Source organism: Halichondria panicea, chromosome 2, assembly GCF_963675165.1.
Source record: "Halichondria panicea chromosome 2, odHalPani1.1, whole genome shotgun sequence".
Taxonomy (NCBI): domain Eukaryota; kingdom Metazoa; phylum Porifera; class Demospongiae; order Suberitida; family Halichondriidae; genus Halichondria; species Halichondria panicea.
In genome coordinates, this window is record NC_087378.1 from 3,415,851 (window position 1) to 3,429,665 (window position 13,815).

The 13,815-nt window shown below is 40.3% G+C and overlaps 4 protein-coding genes across 10 annotated transcripts; 2 read left to right on the forward strand and 2 right to left on the reverse strand.

The window, feature by feature from the left end:
• Window positions 1–29: 29 nt before the first annotated feature.
• On the reverse strand, window positions 30–2,536 carry LOC135331917 (uncharacterized). Of its 2 annotated transcripts, none has more exons than XM_064527207.1 (11): window positions 2,348–2,536; window positions 2,150–2,299; window positions 1,998–2,093; window positions 1,834–1,947; window positions 1,685–1,783; window positions 1,584–1,634; window positions 1,100–1,249; window positions 962–1,016; window positions 828–912; window positions 652–772; window positions 30–590 (listed from the first exon to the last, which is right to left on the reverse strand). In XM_064527207.1, exons 1-11 carry the CDS (start codon window positions 2,482–2,484, stop codon window positions 548–550), a joined length of 1,101 nt encoding a protein of 366 aa, XP_064383277.1. In that variant the 5' UTR covers window positions 2,485–2,536; the 3' UTR covers window positions 30–547. The 2 variants fall into 2 exon arrangements, with proteins under 2 accessions (XP_064383277.1, XP_064383276.1); XM_064527206.1 differs by having other exon boundaries at window positions 648–772.
• A 107-nt stretch (window positions 2,537–2,643) lies between these two features.
• Window positions 2,644–6,361, forward strand: LOC135331907 (uncharacterized). 3 transcript variants are annotated; one of them, XM_064527196.1, is made up of 6 exons: window positions 2,645–2,809; window positions 2,860–3,016; window positions 3,075–3,718; window positions 3,785–3,941; window positions 4,006–4,066; window positions 5,693–6,361. In XM_064527196.1, the coding sequence occupies exons 2-6, from the start codon at window positions 2,885–2,887 to the stop codon at window positions 6,175–6,177; spliced, it is 1,479 nt and encodes a 492-aa protein (XP_064383266.1). In that variant the 5' UTR covers window positions 2,645–2,809; window positions 2,860–2,884; the 3' UTR covers window positions 6,178–6,361. The 3 variants fall into 3 exon arrangements, with proteins under 3 accessions (XP_064383265.1, XP_064383266.1, XP_064383264.1); XM_064527194.1 differs by having other exon boundaries at window positions 2,865–3,016; XM_064527195.1 differs by having other exon boundaries at window positions 2,644–3,016.
• Window positions 6,362–7,145: 784 nt separating this feature from the next.
• On the forward strand, window positions 7,146–8,429 carry LOC135331959 (small ribosomal subunit protein eS7-like). Of its 2 annotated transcripts, none has more exons than XM_064527281.1 (7): window positions 7,146–7,236; window positions 7,342–7,410; window positions 7,504–7,653; window positions 7,734–7,861; window positions 7,918–8,028; window positions 8,188–8,227; window positions 8,289–8,429. In XM_064527281.1, the coding sequence occupies exons 2-7, from the start codon at window positions 7,342–7,344 to the stop codon at window positions 8,361–8,363; spliced, it is 573 nt and encodes a 190-aa protein (XP_064383351.1). In that variant the 5' UTR covers window positions 7,146–7,236; the 3' UTR covers window positions 8,364–8,429. The 2 variants fall into 2 exon arrangements, with proteins under 2 accessions (XP_064383351.1, XP_064383350.1); XM_064527280.1 differs by having other exon boundaries at window positions 7,165–7,241.
• Window positions 8,430–9,215: 786 nt separating this feature from the next.
• LOC135331955 (uncharacterized) lies at window positions 9,216–13,773 on the reverse strand. 3 transcript variants are annotated; one of them, XM_064527267.1, is made up of 4 exons: window positions 13,679–13,773; window positions 13,362–13,556; window positions 9,713–9,850; window positions 9,216–9,653 (listed from the first exon to the last, which is right to left on the reverse strand). In XM_064527267.1, the coding sequence occupies exons 1-4, from the start codon at window positions 13,748–13,750 to the stop codon at window positions 9,402–9,404; spliced, it is 657 nt and encodes a 218-aa protein (XP_064383337.1). In that variant the 5' UTR covers window positions 13,751–13,773; the 3' UTR covers window positions 9,216–9,401. The 3 variants fall into 3 exon arrangements, with proteins under 3 accessions (XP_064383337.1, XP_064383338.1, XP_064383336.1); XM_064527268.1 differs by having other exon boundaries at window positions 13,694–13,757; XM_064527266.1 differs by having other exon boundaries at window positions 9,217–9,653; window positions 13,616–13,757.
• Window positions 13,774–13,815: the final 42 nt, after the last annotated feature.

A 13,815-nucleotide genomic window follows, 5' to 3' on the forward strand; every position in this document is an offset into this window, starting at 1 on the left:
CCAATGTGTATGTTTCTTGGCTGCTACAGGATAATGCCAGTGCAATTGAGAGGTGCCTTGAAGAGGCAGGTGATGCGGGATTTAGTTACTGCAATGACTTTGGGCTGGGCAGCTGGGGCCATGTGGTGGTTTGGAGTGTGCCAGCCTAGAAGAACTTTGTATGAGAATTTCTACAAGAACTACGATGCTAAAGCTGTAGCAGCAAGTATGAAAGCCAGTTTCGAAGGTGAAGCGTCTCTACTTAATTGGTAGCATGTCTTTATCACTAGTCCATTTTTCCCTGCAGAGTGATCAGTGTTTGGCTCAAGTGTACAACTGTGTTTAGCTCTTCTAGAGTTGTCAGCAACATACCATTGTCATTTTAGTTTGTAACTTATTATTGTGAATGAATAAATAAATGTCAATAAACACAACACAACATATTTACTAAACGAGTAAATGATTTGATGGGTTAATTAGGGGGGAAACTGATAAGTGAAGATGATTGCAAGTTACATTAGGTTACATTAGGTGTCCTTGTGAGAGCCAGCCTTAGCCAAGTGATCAGCTACTTCGTTTCCATGAATACCTCTATGGCCAGGTACATATGTCTGTGACGAATATAGAACTGTACGTTAATGGAGGAAATCATAATGCAACAAACGTACCCACTGAACATCGATTTGCTGACAGAGCCAGTCCAGCCTCTCAATATCTTCTTGGTTCTTCACAGCTTTAGACGTAACAGTCTTCCATCCATTTTCTCGCCATTTCGGGATCCATTCAGTTATTGCTGCACAAGGAATAACAATAATTATTTCTCAGAACATGATGTGAATTTAAATTACATTTAATGGTATAGGTGCTGTCAGTTTTCAGCTCAATTGCACTGTACCCCTGCTGTATGGCAGTTTCCAAAGCCCTGCAAGCAGACTGAGAAGGAAAACGTTAGCACCAAACAAGGTGTTGTCCACTTTCTTACCACAAGCTCTGCCCTCTGGTTTGTCTGGTGACCTTCCAACTTCTCACTCACATTACTAGTACAAACAAGCAACAGACAATGCAAATACACAAAGACAGCTACGTACACACAGACGTTACGAGTTACTTAGTAACTTACTAGGGATGGTTGTCTCCCCAAAATACACCAACTCCACCAGATGCTCCTCCGTAGCCATTACCAAAGCAGCTACCATCGGAATATACTACGGGGCGACTACTCTGCCCACCACACGAGTAACATCTTGAATGAGTTTGTTTTGACGCTGATCTATAGAATGTTGTGTTAGGATAATTAACCTTGTTGTGTTATCTGGACCTTCTGTTGGAGGAACGTCCATAACTACTTGACCTAAGATATAGGAAATTTCACTGATAAACATAGAGGCTTAGGGAATATAGGGAGGGTATGGGGGGGGGGGGGGGGGGTGAAAACATGCAACATGTGTTGAGATTATAATATAAGTAACCTTAATAAACTGAATTGGTTTGAGATGTGGTATAACGTATAACACTATTTGGTATTTGTAAACATATCACATTTGTACTACGGATACGAACAAAGTCACTCGATTGACCTAACACAAAATTTAATGGTTACTTACCTACTGCCGCTTGTAAAGTCTTCAGCATAGGCGGTATGTGCTCCTGAATAGCTGGATACACGAGTCAACAAATACGTCTGATATCAATTTAGGGAAATTACCTGTCTCTACCTCTGCCGTGTGCACCTGCAGAATACCCACCAGTTGGTATAGCATAATCTTGGGCTTCAGTTTTAGTAGAGAACCCTTTGTCTGATGCTCTATATAGTTGAGTCAACAAATACGTCTGATATCAATTTGGGGGACTGACCTGCCTCTACCTCTACCTCTGCCATGTGTAACTGCAGAATACCGACCAGTTGGTATATCATAATCTTTGGCTTCAGCTTTAGTAGAAGAATCTTTGCCTGAATGGCGTCCAGCCCTATATAGATGAGTCAACAAATACGTCTGATATCAACTTGGGGGAATTACCTGCCTCTACCTCTGCTGTGTGCACCTGCAGAATACCCACCAGTTGGTATAGCACAATCTTCGGTAGAGAAATCTTTGCCTGAATAGCGTCCAGCCCTATATAGATGAGTTAACAAATAATTATGTCTGACATATCCATTTGGGAAAATTACCTGCCTCTACCTCTGGCTCTGGAATATGTACTACGTGCAACTGCAGAATACCCTCCAGTCGTTTTAGCATACGCTTCGGCTTCAGATTTGGTAGAGAACCCTTTGAAGACTGCCCCTGAGAACCCATTGACTTGAGCCTGACACTTATCCCTGGAGAGAGCTTATAATAATTATTAAAGATATAATTTTGTTCTTTACCATGATGTGTACACTCCAGTTTTTCTGCCACGTCTTACAGCATAGTAACTCTTCTTCTCTTTACCCATTGTGAGTACCAGTGAAGACCTCAGTGCAAATTGATAAGACAGAATTCTTCTACTTATCCTCTTCCACATGTGTGCACAATTAAAAATTACCGCCGGTATGCAGCATGTTAGTCTAGGGGACCTTTTCTCAGGGGGGAATGATTCCCCTTGAATTTGACCCCGAGATGAATTATTATACAATTGATCTGATTGGCTGAAAACAACCAAGTGCATCCTATAATAATTACGACTTTGTACACAGACACACCTTTCTGCATAAATACCCGAGTTCGAGTTGAGTTCGACAAAACAACTTTCATTCTCTTGCTTGGGCGTGCGCCTGGTTAATATTAGAGCTTGGTGCAGTATATCGAACAGTAGATCTACCTGGGACCATACCACAGTGACACAAAAGGTAAACTTTTAGAATGGGTGAGGTCTTATTATTCTAAATTCTATGCATAGTACAGTCTAGTCTAGTCAAGTCAATATGGGGAACTGCACTTCTGGAGAGCAAACAGAACATCAGCCAGGTGGTACGTCTTCTGACAGTTGCATAAGGGACAGTGATGTCGATGATGGTCCAGATGGATGCCATGTTCCCTCAAGTTCAACCGACAATGTGAGTCAGCGTAAGCTAAGAAACCAAATACATCTGATTCATGATGCAACTTTTGCAGCCTACTAACATGCAGCTGACGAGTCCTTTTATAAAGGATGGCCATGGTACGGAAGACAAGCCGATAAAATTCTCGGAGATTGAAGATATGCTTTCGACAGGTGATCTCGCTGTGTTGTATCGAGGAGAAAACAGAATTCCACATTTTGCAGTGTTTGTCAGGCACAGTAGTTGCAACTCATCCAATTTCCCTCTCCTATTGTTGAAGGGTAAAACGAAACCGCTTTCTTTCGAAAAGTTCAACCCACATGTCTCTAGGGACGCACATACCGTATCGGCCACCACACGAATATTCTATGGGGACTATCGCAAAGCAGCAGTGCACCGATTAAACACGACCAAAAAGTTCGACTGTCAGGAAATAATGGAAATGATCAAAGATCTCGCTACTATTTCCTTCTCAGAGAAAGAAATTGTAGCAGTGGAAGAAGCCTCTACACCAGAAGAACGCAGTGCTATTTTGTGCACATTTATGGTTGCACATTTTTATAAGCACATAGGCGAGCTTGAAGAGGACCTTCATTCAGTCACCCCAAATAACCTCATTTGCAAGCTCCCACTGTCTGAACCGGCTTACATTAAGCTACCTAAAGTAAAGAAAGGACCAATTGCATCTGGAGATCCCCCGTTTCTTACAAAGATTGTGTAAGTATACCCCTTAATGTCTTTCCTGCCACTGGTGTTTATCATAACATCCCCACATTCCTGTAGTAATGGAATCATGCCACCTCCAGAAATTACCACAGTACCTTTCAACAGCATTGCTAATCAGCTACAAACTGGCGATCTTGTTTTGTTCTCAGGAGCTACCAGCTCAGGAGCACTCATCAAGCTCTTTGACCACTCTCAATTCTCTCATGTCGGTTTGGTAAGTACTTGAACTAATTTTGACTATGTAATAAACTGTACCTAGCTATGTAATTATAATGTAGGTTCTGAAGTTTGAGTATGTGTCTAAGCTGTTACTATGGGAAGCAAGCACAAACAAAGCAGGTATGTATGTACATGTACATGCACGAGATTAGATTACGGTTACCTAGCAAGTATATTTCCTACATGTATATAGCTTACTGCACACACCACAGGAGCGTTAGCCAAGATTTATTTAAAGGGGGGCAACTAGGTTTTTCCCGGGCATGCTAGCGCCCCAAATGTTTAGGTCGGAAGCCACACTCCTTTCAATTAGTTGCGGTTAAATTTCACTTTCTGTCATAAGCAAAATAATTTCAATGGAGGCAGATTCTAGATACAGTTATTGTCCATAGTTGGATACTTGATACTTGATACTTGATTATTGATTGAGAGTTAATTAGCTCTGCCGTGGCTCTAAGATTTTATCCAGAATTTGAGCAGAGATTGCTCTTCAATCTCTGGTTTGATTGTGAATGTGATTCTTGGTTATGCCACATGCGTGTAACTGTTAATTCACCAAAATAATATAGACACAAAGAACGTAGCTAGCTAGAGCTGAGACTGGTAAGTAGAGATCCAGGGGGGGGCAATTGCCCCTTTGCCACTCCCTTGGCTACGCCACTGCATCACTATAAACAATGAAAGCACCGCGGATGTGAATGCCTCGGTGAGGTGCCAAAGCTACATACAGTACAATCTCGGACACCTTGGTTCCTGAGGCAGGCCGGATAACCGAATAGATAAACGACACCTTGATCCACCCACTTTATTAATAAACAGCAGTGCCACATGGTTGTCTATGCATGCGCAGAAGATAAGTAGGCGTGTCTCCATAGTAACAGCTGCAACGCACATGCGCATTTAAGGGACACGCCCATTAATCTGAATTAGATTAAAAAGAAAATTGCAGGCCGGATAATCGAGGTTCTACTGTTTTTGCATTACTTAATTTTGCTGATGCAGGCAGAATCACAGTACATATTTAATTATATATACCGTATTACTAGAATATTTTGCGGGTGAAAAAGCTTTGCGAATGAGCCAAATCAGCAGAAAGTTTGACCCTTTGTGATCTAACTATTGCATTCGATCGTTTGTAGTAATAAGGTTTTGCAGATTTTATTGTTGCGAATTGATCAACCATCGCAAATGTTTGATGCTCGCAAAACATTCTAGTAATACGGTAGCCCTTCACAAGGCCTCAGTTTTCAGTGCGACCTGGAATCGAGGCCAAACAATTAGTGGGTAATGATCGACCATGATTGTTGTTAAAAAACGATCGATGCCAACAATTCAAGTCTAAAATTAATGGCTGCATCAGCAGAGCCTTGCAGCTCTTGCAAGCTACCAATAGCTAGTGTTCTAGTGCAGAGCTAATTAGAGTAGCAACACTCGGTGAACAAGTTTTGCTACGCATTCTTCTGAAAAGGCTGCAATTACATTCCAAGTAAGCAAAACTAGCGAGAACGAAGCATTATTTTGCAAATTTACGAATTAAAATCAATAAAACAGGACTAAAAGCGTATACAATCTCTTACTTGCACTTGATTGATCCTTGAGCAGCTGTAGAAGTCCACACACACACACACACACACACACACACACACACACACACACACTACCGTATACCTCGCTTGTGCATGCGCACCAAGCATAATAATAATTATATAACTTCCTATTAACAGTGTTATTAATATTGTTGCACAGGACTCGTGGACATCAGCTCTGGTAAAGTACGACAAGGTGTGGAATTGCTCCCACTCACTCGAAAGATATTCTCTGGCTGGTATGACAGAGTTGCCATTCGCAGACTGACTGGAATTGATAGTGAGAAACGAGCTCAAATGTACGAAGAGCTCCTAGCTTTCCGAAAAGAAGTTCAAGGAAGACCGTACGAGCAAGATACTATTGAACTGATACTATCTTCAATTGATGTCCAAGATAAATACATGAGTTTCCTTCGAAACACAGAGGAAGATTTGTCCAGTCTGTTTTGTTCTGAACTTGTTGCCGAGGCTTACAAGCGCATGGGTTTGCTAGGCAGTGGCAAACTCTCTAACACATACACTCCTGATGATTTTACCAGTGATAACGATTTAAAACTGAACTTTGGAACACTTGAACCAGAAACTTACATCGAATTAAAGTTTGACTTTAAGATCGGATTTGAACGTCAATCTAGTGTATGGTGACTCTTAACTCCTATATAATTATACATAAATTTTAATACTTTTTATACATATATAGTATCAAGACTCAAGAGTTCATTATTATAATTTTTATGTATAGTTACTTTTTATACACCATCGGCTTTGTAGTGCAATATTCCTCATGTATAACTGTGGAAGATTTTAGTCGGGCAGTGGATATGTTGAAGTATACTGTACTGAACTAAACACACATGCAATACACAGACTGATATTATAACAATACAAGACAACAGTTAACGTAACATAAACAGTCTATTGTTTTGGCGGCCATTTTCCTTCTCTGATAAGTTTCTTTTTCTGTTCAGCAATAGTATCTAATCGCGATGCCTGTGAACAAAATTGGCGTAAATCTCTACTGTAGCTAAAAAGATCCAACAAATCCATAATTATTATACAATCATGCCATAAAACATGTTGGTGAGCCGTATTAAATAATTTTTTGGCAGAGTTTACCAATTTAGAGCGATGTAGGCACTCCATGTAGTCCTCTCTTTGTTCTTGACATACACCAGGACCATAACTACCACGTTGAGCCGCACAGCTCATGAAGTCTCTCCACAGGGTAAAACACCTTCCTCTTCCTCCTCGGACACCTTGTCCAGTAACCATAGCTACAAGAACAGAGAAAGATCGACAGGACAGGTACGTAGAGCATTAATTCCAGTTAGATAGATAAATTTTTATTTGAATAGGAATCCTGCATCCACCATAACGGTAGGTTTTCATGCAGGTCCTATATAACAATTATAAAAACATAAAAATAAAAAAAACATTTGTTTCTAGGAGGTTTGTTGAACATGCTTAGTTGTACTTCTTAGAGAGCATGTGCATGTATAAGGCATCTCCATAGTTAATTGATTACACCCTATACCTGCTTCTGTTGTGCTCTAGTTCTAGCTCTAGCTAGCTAGCTCTGGAGTCTTCTATATAGTCTTCTCTCTACAATCACGTGACTGTCATGTGTTGTCTTCAAAGCGTAGATATTGCTGCGCATGCGCATCCACTTTCTTTCTTTTGACAACGTGGTTGGGATAGGAGGAGGTAAGGTACATGTGTGTTGTTAATCCATACTAAACTAAGTGATTTAAGTAAGAATCGAACCTACTGGAGTGAGTGTATGATAGTATTGTAACTGATTTTCAACAGATGAGTGCTGCAAAGATTAAGAAACCCGGAGGGGAGAAGCTAGACAAGTTTGAAGAATCAGTATCTCAAGTGAGTTACTTACTGATTATTTACTGTTATATAGTGGTAATGCAATCATAGTCAATGGTTGAATTACCATGTACATACGTCCCGTTCTTGTAGGCTTTGAGTGAGCTAGAGTCCAATGCTGAGATACGACCAACTTTGAGAGAATTGGTTTTCACTGGAGCTAAAGAGATAGATGCTGCTGGGAAAAAGGCAATCTGTGTCCATGTCCCTGTTCCACAGCAGAAAACATTCCAAAAGATCCAGGTCAGTGTACAGAATGTGTACGTGTATGTATTCCTCCTCCATCCCCGTATAAAAAATCAGACATTTCTCATTATTTTTAGGTGAGGTTAGTTCGAGAGCTGGAAAAAAAATTTAGCGGACGTCCGGTTGTATTTGTTGCTCAACGTCGAATTCTCTCAAAGCCAAAGAGAAATCAGCGAACTAGGCAAAAACAACTGAGGCCGAGAAGGTTTGTAGTTATAACATTGTCTTTGATCATAATGTTCATGTTTGGTTCAATTTTAGTCGCACCTTGACTGCTGTTCACGATGCCATCCTTGAAGACTTGGTGTACCCTGCTGAAATTGTAGGAAAGAGGATAAGGGTCAGGCTTGATGGCTCTAGGCTTATTAAAGTGTGAGTATGATTATTCTAATTAGCCGTAAATAACTTGTGTACGTAATCAAGTAAATTGAGATAGTAATTATATATCTTATAGTCTTTCTACTCTCTGTCTGCGAAATCTGATGCTCTAAATCCCCAAAGCCTGCCATATAATTATATCTTTTTCCTTAGACACCTTGACAAAAACCAACAAACTAACTTGGAACACAAGGTAAAGCTATTAATCTCGTACAAGAGCTTTTTTTCTATACCACATTTTTTCCGTTGCGTAGGTTGATGTCTTTACTGCTATCTACAAAAGGTTGACTGGTAAAGAAGTGACATTTGAGTTTCCTTTGTACGAATGAACTATTTGTGTATTGTGATGAAAATGATGTATATAGCATTTTGTTTTCAACATCATTGATACGAAAGCTTTGTGTTATTGCTCAGTGGTTAGCTGTCTTATGGTTCTACAAAATATTAATACACACAAACAGGAAGTCGTACCCATACTAAGTCCGATCTATGATTATGTGTTTTATTAGTCGGGGGGGAAATGATGACAGTTGTACGCTGTTGAAAATTTGGCGGAATAATTGTCTTAAGGTGCAATTTGGAGGTTTTTTGTGCTTAGTGGACACCTCTGGGGAACAATGTTTTGGCTGTTATACAGATCTCAGGTGGCCTTTGTCGAGAGGTTGTTTTATACACAAACTGTTCATTTGGGACCTGGTTGCCTGGTAGTCTCGCGGGCCATACTCCACAATCTGATAGTGGAGTATGGCCCGCGAGACTAGGTACCTGGCTGTTATATACATGTAGCAGCTGGTCTTTATTCGGAGATGTTGTTAACAGAGGTTCCACTGTGTTAATTAGTCTATTTCTTAACTGTTCTTACTGCATTGTACACCTTCACCTCGCCTTAACAAAGCAGAAAAGCTACTCAAATTGACCTCTAGTGTGTGTACAGAGCCTATGGGCCTACTTTGTACATGTTGTAAGGTTTAAATTTCAAAGGGTATCATAATAATAATTGTATACATGCATTTTGTGCATGTAATCTCCTGTCTGATGGACTGTACCATGCGCTAGATCTATGCATGTATGATGCACTCCTGATGTATGTAAGAGGCTTTTTCTCAATTCATACACTAGAATAATCATGGCTACATGTACATGTAGACCCCTGAATCACTGTACAATTTGATACGACATTAATTTTTCATATTTCCAGGGGGGAAATCCCAGGGCTCCCACCCCCTCTGTATGAGACCCTGGTAAAGATCATTAGTTGTTGCAAATTACACTGCTTCATGTTTATGTTATTGTACTTCGTGTATGTCCCCTCACAAATAAGCATAACTGTTATAAATATGCTATGCTGTTTTTTGAGTTGGCTTTGTCTAGTCCTGGTCTTGACCAACTTCGTAGTTCTTCAGGGGTGATGTATCATCCACTGGTTTTGTGATTGACTTGTTTGATGTCCTCTTTGCCTCAGCAAAAGACTGTCCACTACGGACAGCCATCATGACGCTTTTGGACTGACTCATCTCTCGAGTGAACTCTTTGCTTTCCTGGTCAATGCTCCTCCTCATCGACTGAAATCCTAGGAGAACATCAATTAGACAAACAGCTAACAGTGCAAAGCCAAGCCCCTGAAAGGAAAAAGCATTGACAGCTAAATCAGCTATTTAGGTACAAGATGTGTGCTCACCGTTGCAGTGAGCAAGTAGAGGGTATCAATTCCGTTCAGTCTGATATATTGAGTATGGGACAGTTGCTCGATACTTGCACTCATGACTGGAGCTCCAAGTAGCCATGTGATCAAAATGATTGTAGCAAGGATGGATTGCTGGGAAAACAAACGACTAAATAAATACCGTATATATATCTTCTAATTTATCGGACACTTCTAATTACCCCGGACACTCTTTTGGGCAATTTTCGCTGTTCTAATACTGTAACGGACACTCCAGTGCTTTAATATTACATTCGTCTAAATATCCAGACAATACCTTGTTACATGCATTCATAGACGACAAGTAAGACTTAGAGTGCTGCAGTTAGATAGCTTTGAGTAGCTAGTTTTAGATAGCTAGTGCAACTATTCAGTCGCATACTTAGCTAGCTCGCATGCAGCTGCTTGCTTGTTCTAATTATTCCGGACACTTCGCATGCTCTATAAAAATCTGTTCCAATTATACCCGAACAATTTCCAAAATAATTATTTTTTGCTGTCCGATAAATTAGAAGATATACGGTAATAAATACGGTGTAGAGATTATGCACGGGGCGAATCCATTGTCAGCCAGGTTGAGTGTGGCAAAAATTTTTTTTACACACAAGTGATAGTAAAACTGGCAAAATTGATCGACGTGTTTATGCAAAATGACTAGTTGCTGCATAGATAAAGAAGAGAGGGACTGGCAATGGAATTTAAAACGTAGACTTTTGTGCAGGGGGTGTGGCTTAATCCTGAAATGATGCGTGTTGTCCCCCACCGTAACGCCGCGAAACACTTTTTTTTATGTTTGAGGCCTTACACAGAGCTTTCAGACCCCCCAACACTTCATTTTCATGCTTCTTGATGATGTGTATTATGTGGAAATTCCCAAAATTTTTTTATAGATTGTTGAAAAAGAGCTAGCGGTACATAGCGCTTTTTTCACCTCTTTTCACCGTTTTTTATGGCTATGTACCAATAGCACCTATAATATAGCTAAGATTGTCTAACTAAGTAGTGTCCTGGATCACATATAGCCTCAAGCATGGAAATGAAGTCTAAAATCAGCAGCAGGATTGTTATACTGACAGCCTCGAGTAACGCCGGGGCAACACAGATGGTTATTCAAGGTCAATTTTGTTGCCAATCCCTCTTTGCTCTATCTATGGTTGCTGTAAGCAAAGATACTAAGAAGATGCAGGCTACAGACCTGTTCAGCTGGATATCTACTTCCATGCGTGCAAGAAAAGCTTTATATAGTGAGCTGTATGTATAATAGGCCTGCATGTGCCAAATATTCTGGAATAATTTTTTGATATAATTATTAAATACCGCATAGCGTGAAATTTTCGCGGATTTCATGGGTTAGCAATCTTACACGAAAAATTGTTCTTTAATTAGAATTATCTATAACGTGCAAAGATTTAAAGGCGTGGCTTCCGGTAAGCAGTCATTCTGCAAACATTGTGCAACGAAATGCTTTTAGAAGCCAATCCACAAATATAAGTGCCTCGAAAATTTCACGCTATACGGTAATAGGCACTGTGAAAATAGTGAGTTGCACAGTAGCTCAGCTCACATTTCAGGCAGTAATCTAATTGTAAACCAATCCTCATGTTGAAACCACATATTTTGTGCTATAATTTGTTAGTCCAATCCCATGTTAAACCACATTTTTTGGTGTACAAAGTGTGCTATTTCGCTCTGAAATCCCATTTTTTGGTGCTATATAATTTATAGGCGTTTCATTTCGCTGCTGTGATTGTTGAGTCATCACTTAATTTGAATAATAGGTTGATGAAGTTAAATAATAGAATAATAGTTTGAATATTTGACACAGGCCTTAGCTGTAAGTGCTAAACTTCAGTTGCTCCGATAACTTTCAGAGTGGACTCAGCAGTAAAATACAGTGGAACCTCCATTAACGACCACCTCCGAGAGCAATCACATGCTATATAACGGCCAAGAGCTCACAGATTGAAACTACAATGACTTCAATGTAAAGCAACCTCTCAAAAGCAACCACCTCTCTACTCCGTATAACGAGCAGCTTTCTAGTCCCCAACCAGCTTTAGCAAAGAAAAATAACCTCCCAGAACGAACAGCCATACCCAGAATTAGCAGAGAATTATTGCTGAGATAGCATTATTTTGCACAAAATCGACCTCGAATAACCATCTGTGTTTCCCGGCTTTACTCGAGGCTGTCTACTTCAACATAGGAAGACAGCCTCGAGTAAAGCACAGGCTGGGAATGCTTGAGGAGACAACTGATTGTCTTACTGTCAGTATAACAATCCTGCTGCTGATTTTAGACTTCATTTCCATGCTTGAGGCTATATATGATCCAGGACACTACTTAGTTAGACAATCTTAGCCATATTATAGCTATTGGTACATAGCCATTAAAAAACGATGAAAAGAGGTGAAAAAAGCGCTATGTACCGCTAGCTCTCTCAACAATCTGGAGAATTTCCACATAATACACATTATCAAGAAGCATGGAAATCAAGTTTTGGGGGGTCTTAGAAAGCTCTGTGTAAGGCCTCAAACATAAAAAAGTGTTTCGCGGCGTTACGGTGGGGGACAACACGCATCGTTTCAGGATTAAGCCACACCCCCTGCACAAAAGTCTACGTTTTAACTTCCGTTGCCAATCCCTCTCTTCTTTATCTAAGGGTCAACTAAGCTGCTTAGCAAGCATGTAGACTATTGTAGTGCTTGTGAAGTGTCTGTGTACATAAATGGCTTGCTGCTTCGTCTTTGAAAATATTCTATGGCCCAATATAGTTCAGAAAGTCTACCAATAGATACTACTCAGTCCTACATGCTGTATAGCTGGTTTTAAACCTTATTGAACAGCTCAACAGAACTACAGTAGACTCTCGTTAATCCGGTCACCCTTGGGACCATGCAGCTTGGCCGGAATAGCGAGGTGGCTGTAGCTCAGGAAATAGTCGCGGCTTAAAAACGACCTTACCTCGAATCTAATGACTACTTTTGTGGTTCTTGTCTCGAGGATAATTAATGGTTCTCTATTTACCAATTTAATTTGCTAAACCACACCCAAAACGTTATATCCGGCCGTAATATACGTATAAAATTACATTGAAAACCTTGTTTGGGACAGCCAGCACTGGCCGGTAAACGGAATAGCGAGTGGCCGTACTTCAGGGTGAGTTTTGTGCAGTAAACATATAGCTAGCATTTCGTGCCAAGCCAAATGGCCGGTATATCGAGGTGGCCGTACTTCAGAGAGCCGGAATAGCGAGTCTACTGTCATGACACTATTCAATCTACCACAGAATCCAATATCATGCAACATTGACAAGTTGATAGCACACTCCCTCCCTAGCTTGTTTTTGTACAATTTACAACAATTTTAACAACGTGCAAAGATTTAAAGGCTTGGCTTCCGGTAAGCAGTCATTCTGCGAATATTGTGCAATGAAATGCTTTTAGAGGCCATTCCACGAAATCTAAATGCCGCGAAAATTTCGCGCTATATGGTATCTAGCACTACAGGTTACTGACAGCAACTCTTCATTTCACATTAACATGTCGTAATTTTCTGTGTTAAGATTTTTTACCACTCATGCACGACGATGGATAGCAACAGTTACATAACTAAGGGAATTTACCATTAAAGCTGGGAGCTTTATTCCAGCAAGACCAACAGTAGCCACTCCCACAGAATAGATGCACGATAGTGCTCCGATACCAATGAACCCGTATATAGTGTTTCGATAATTGACATCACCCCTGTTCAGATCTGCGATAGTCACACCTTCACTTTTCCATAAAAGCAGCAAAATAATCACAGGAACACTGAGAATCTGCAAAACAGGCACAGGGCGCTAGGCATAAACAATCGTAAACTATACATTTTACTCACAAACTGGAGTGTCTTTACTACAGCTTGAGGAATGTTGAACCATTGTGCTACCCAAGGACAAACCTTGGCCTTTGGTACCTTCTCAGCCACTGACTTCACAGGGGATATCTTGCTATTTTTTCTGAACTGCGACATATCTATACGTACCTATACAGCTGCATACCAAAAAATCATTGCGCATGTGCATCAAATAATTCATC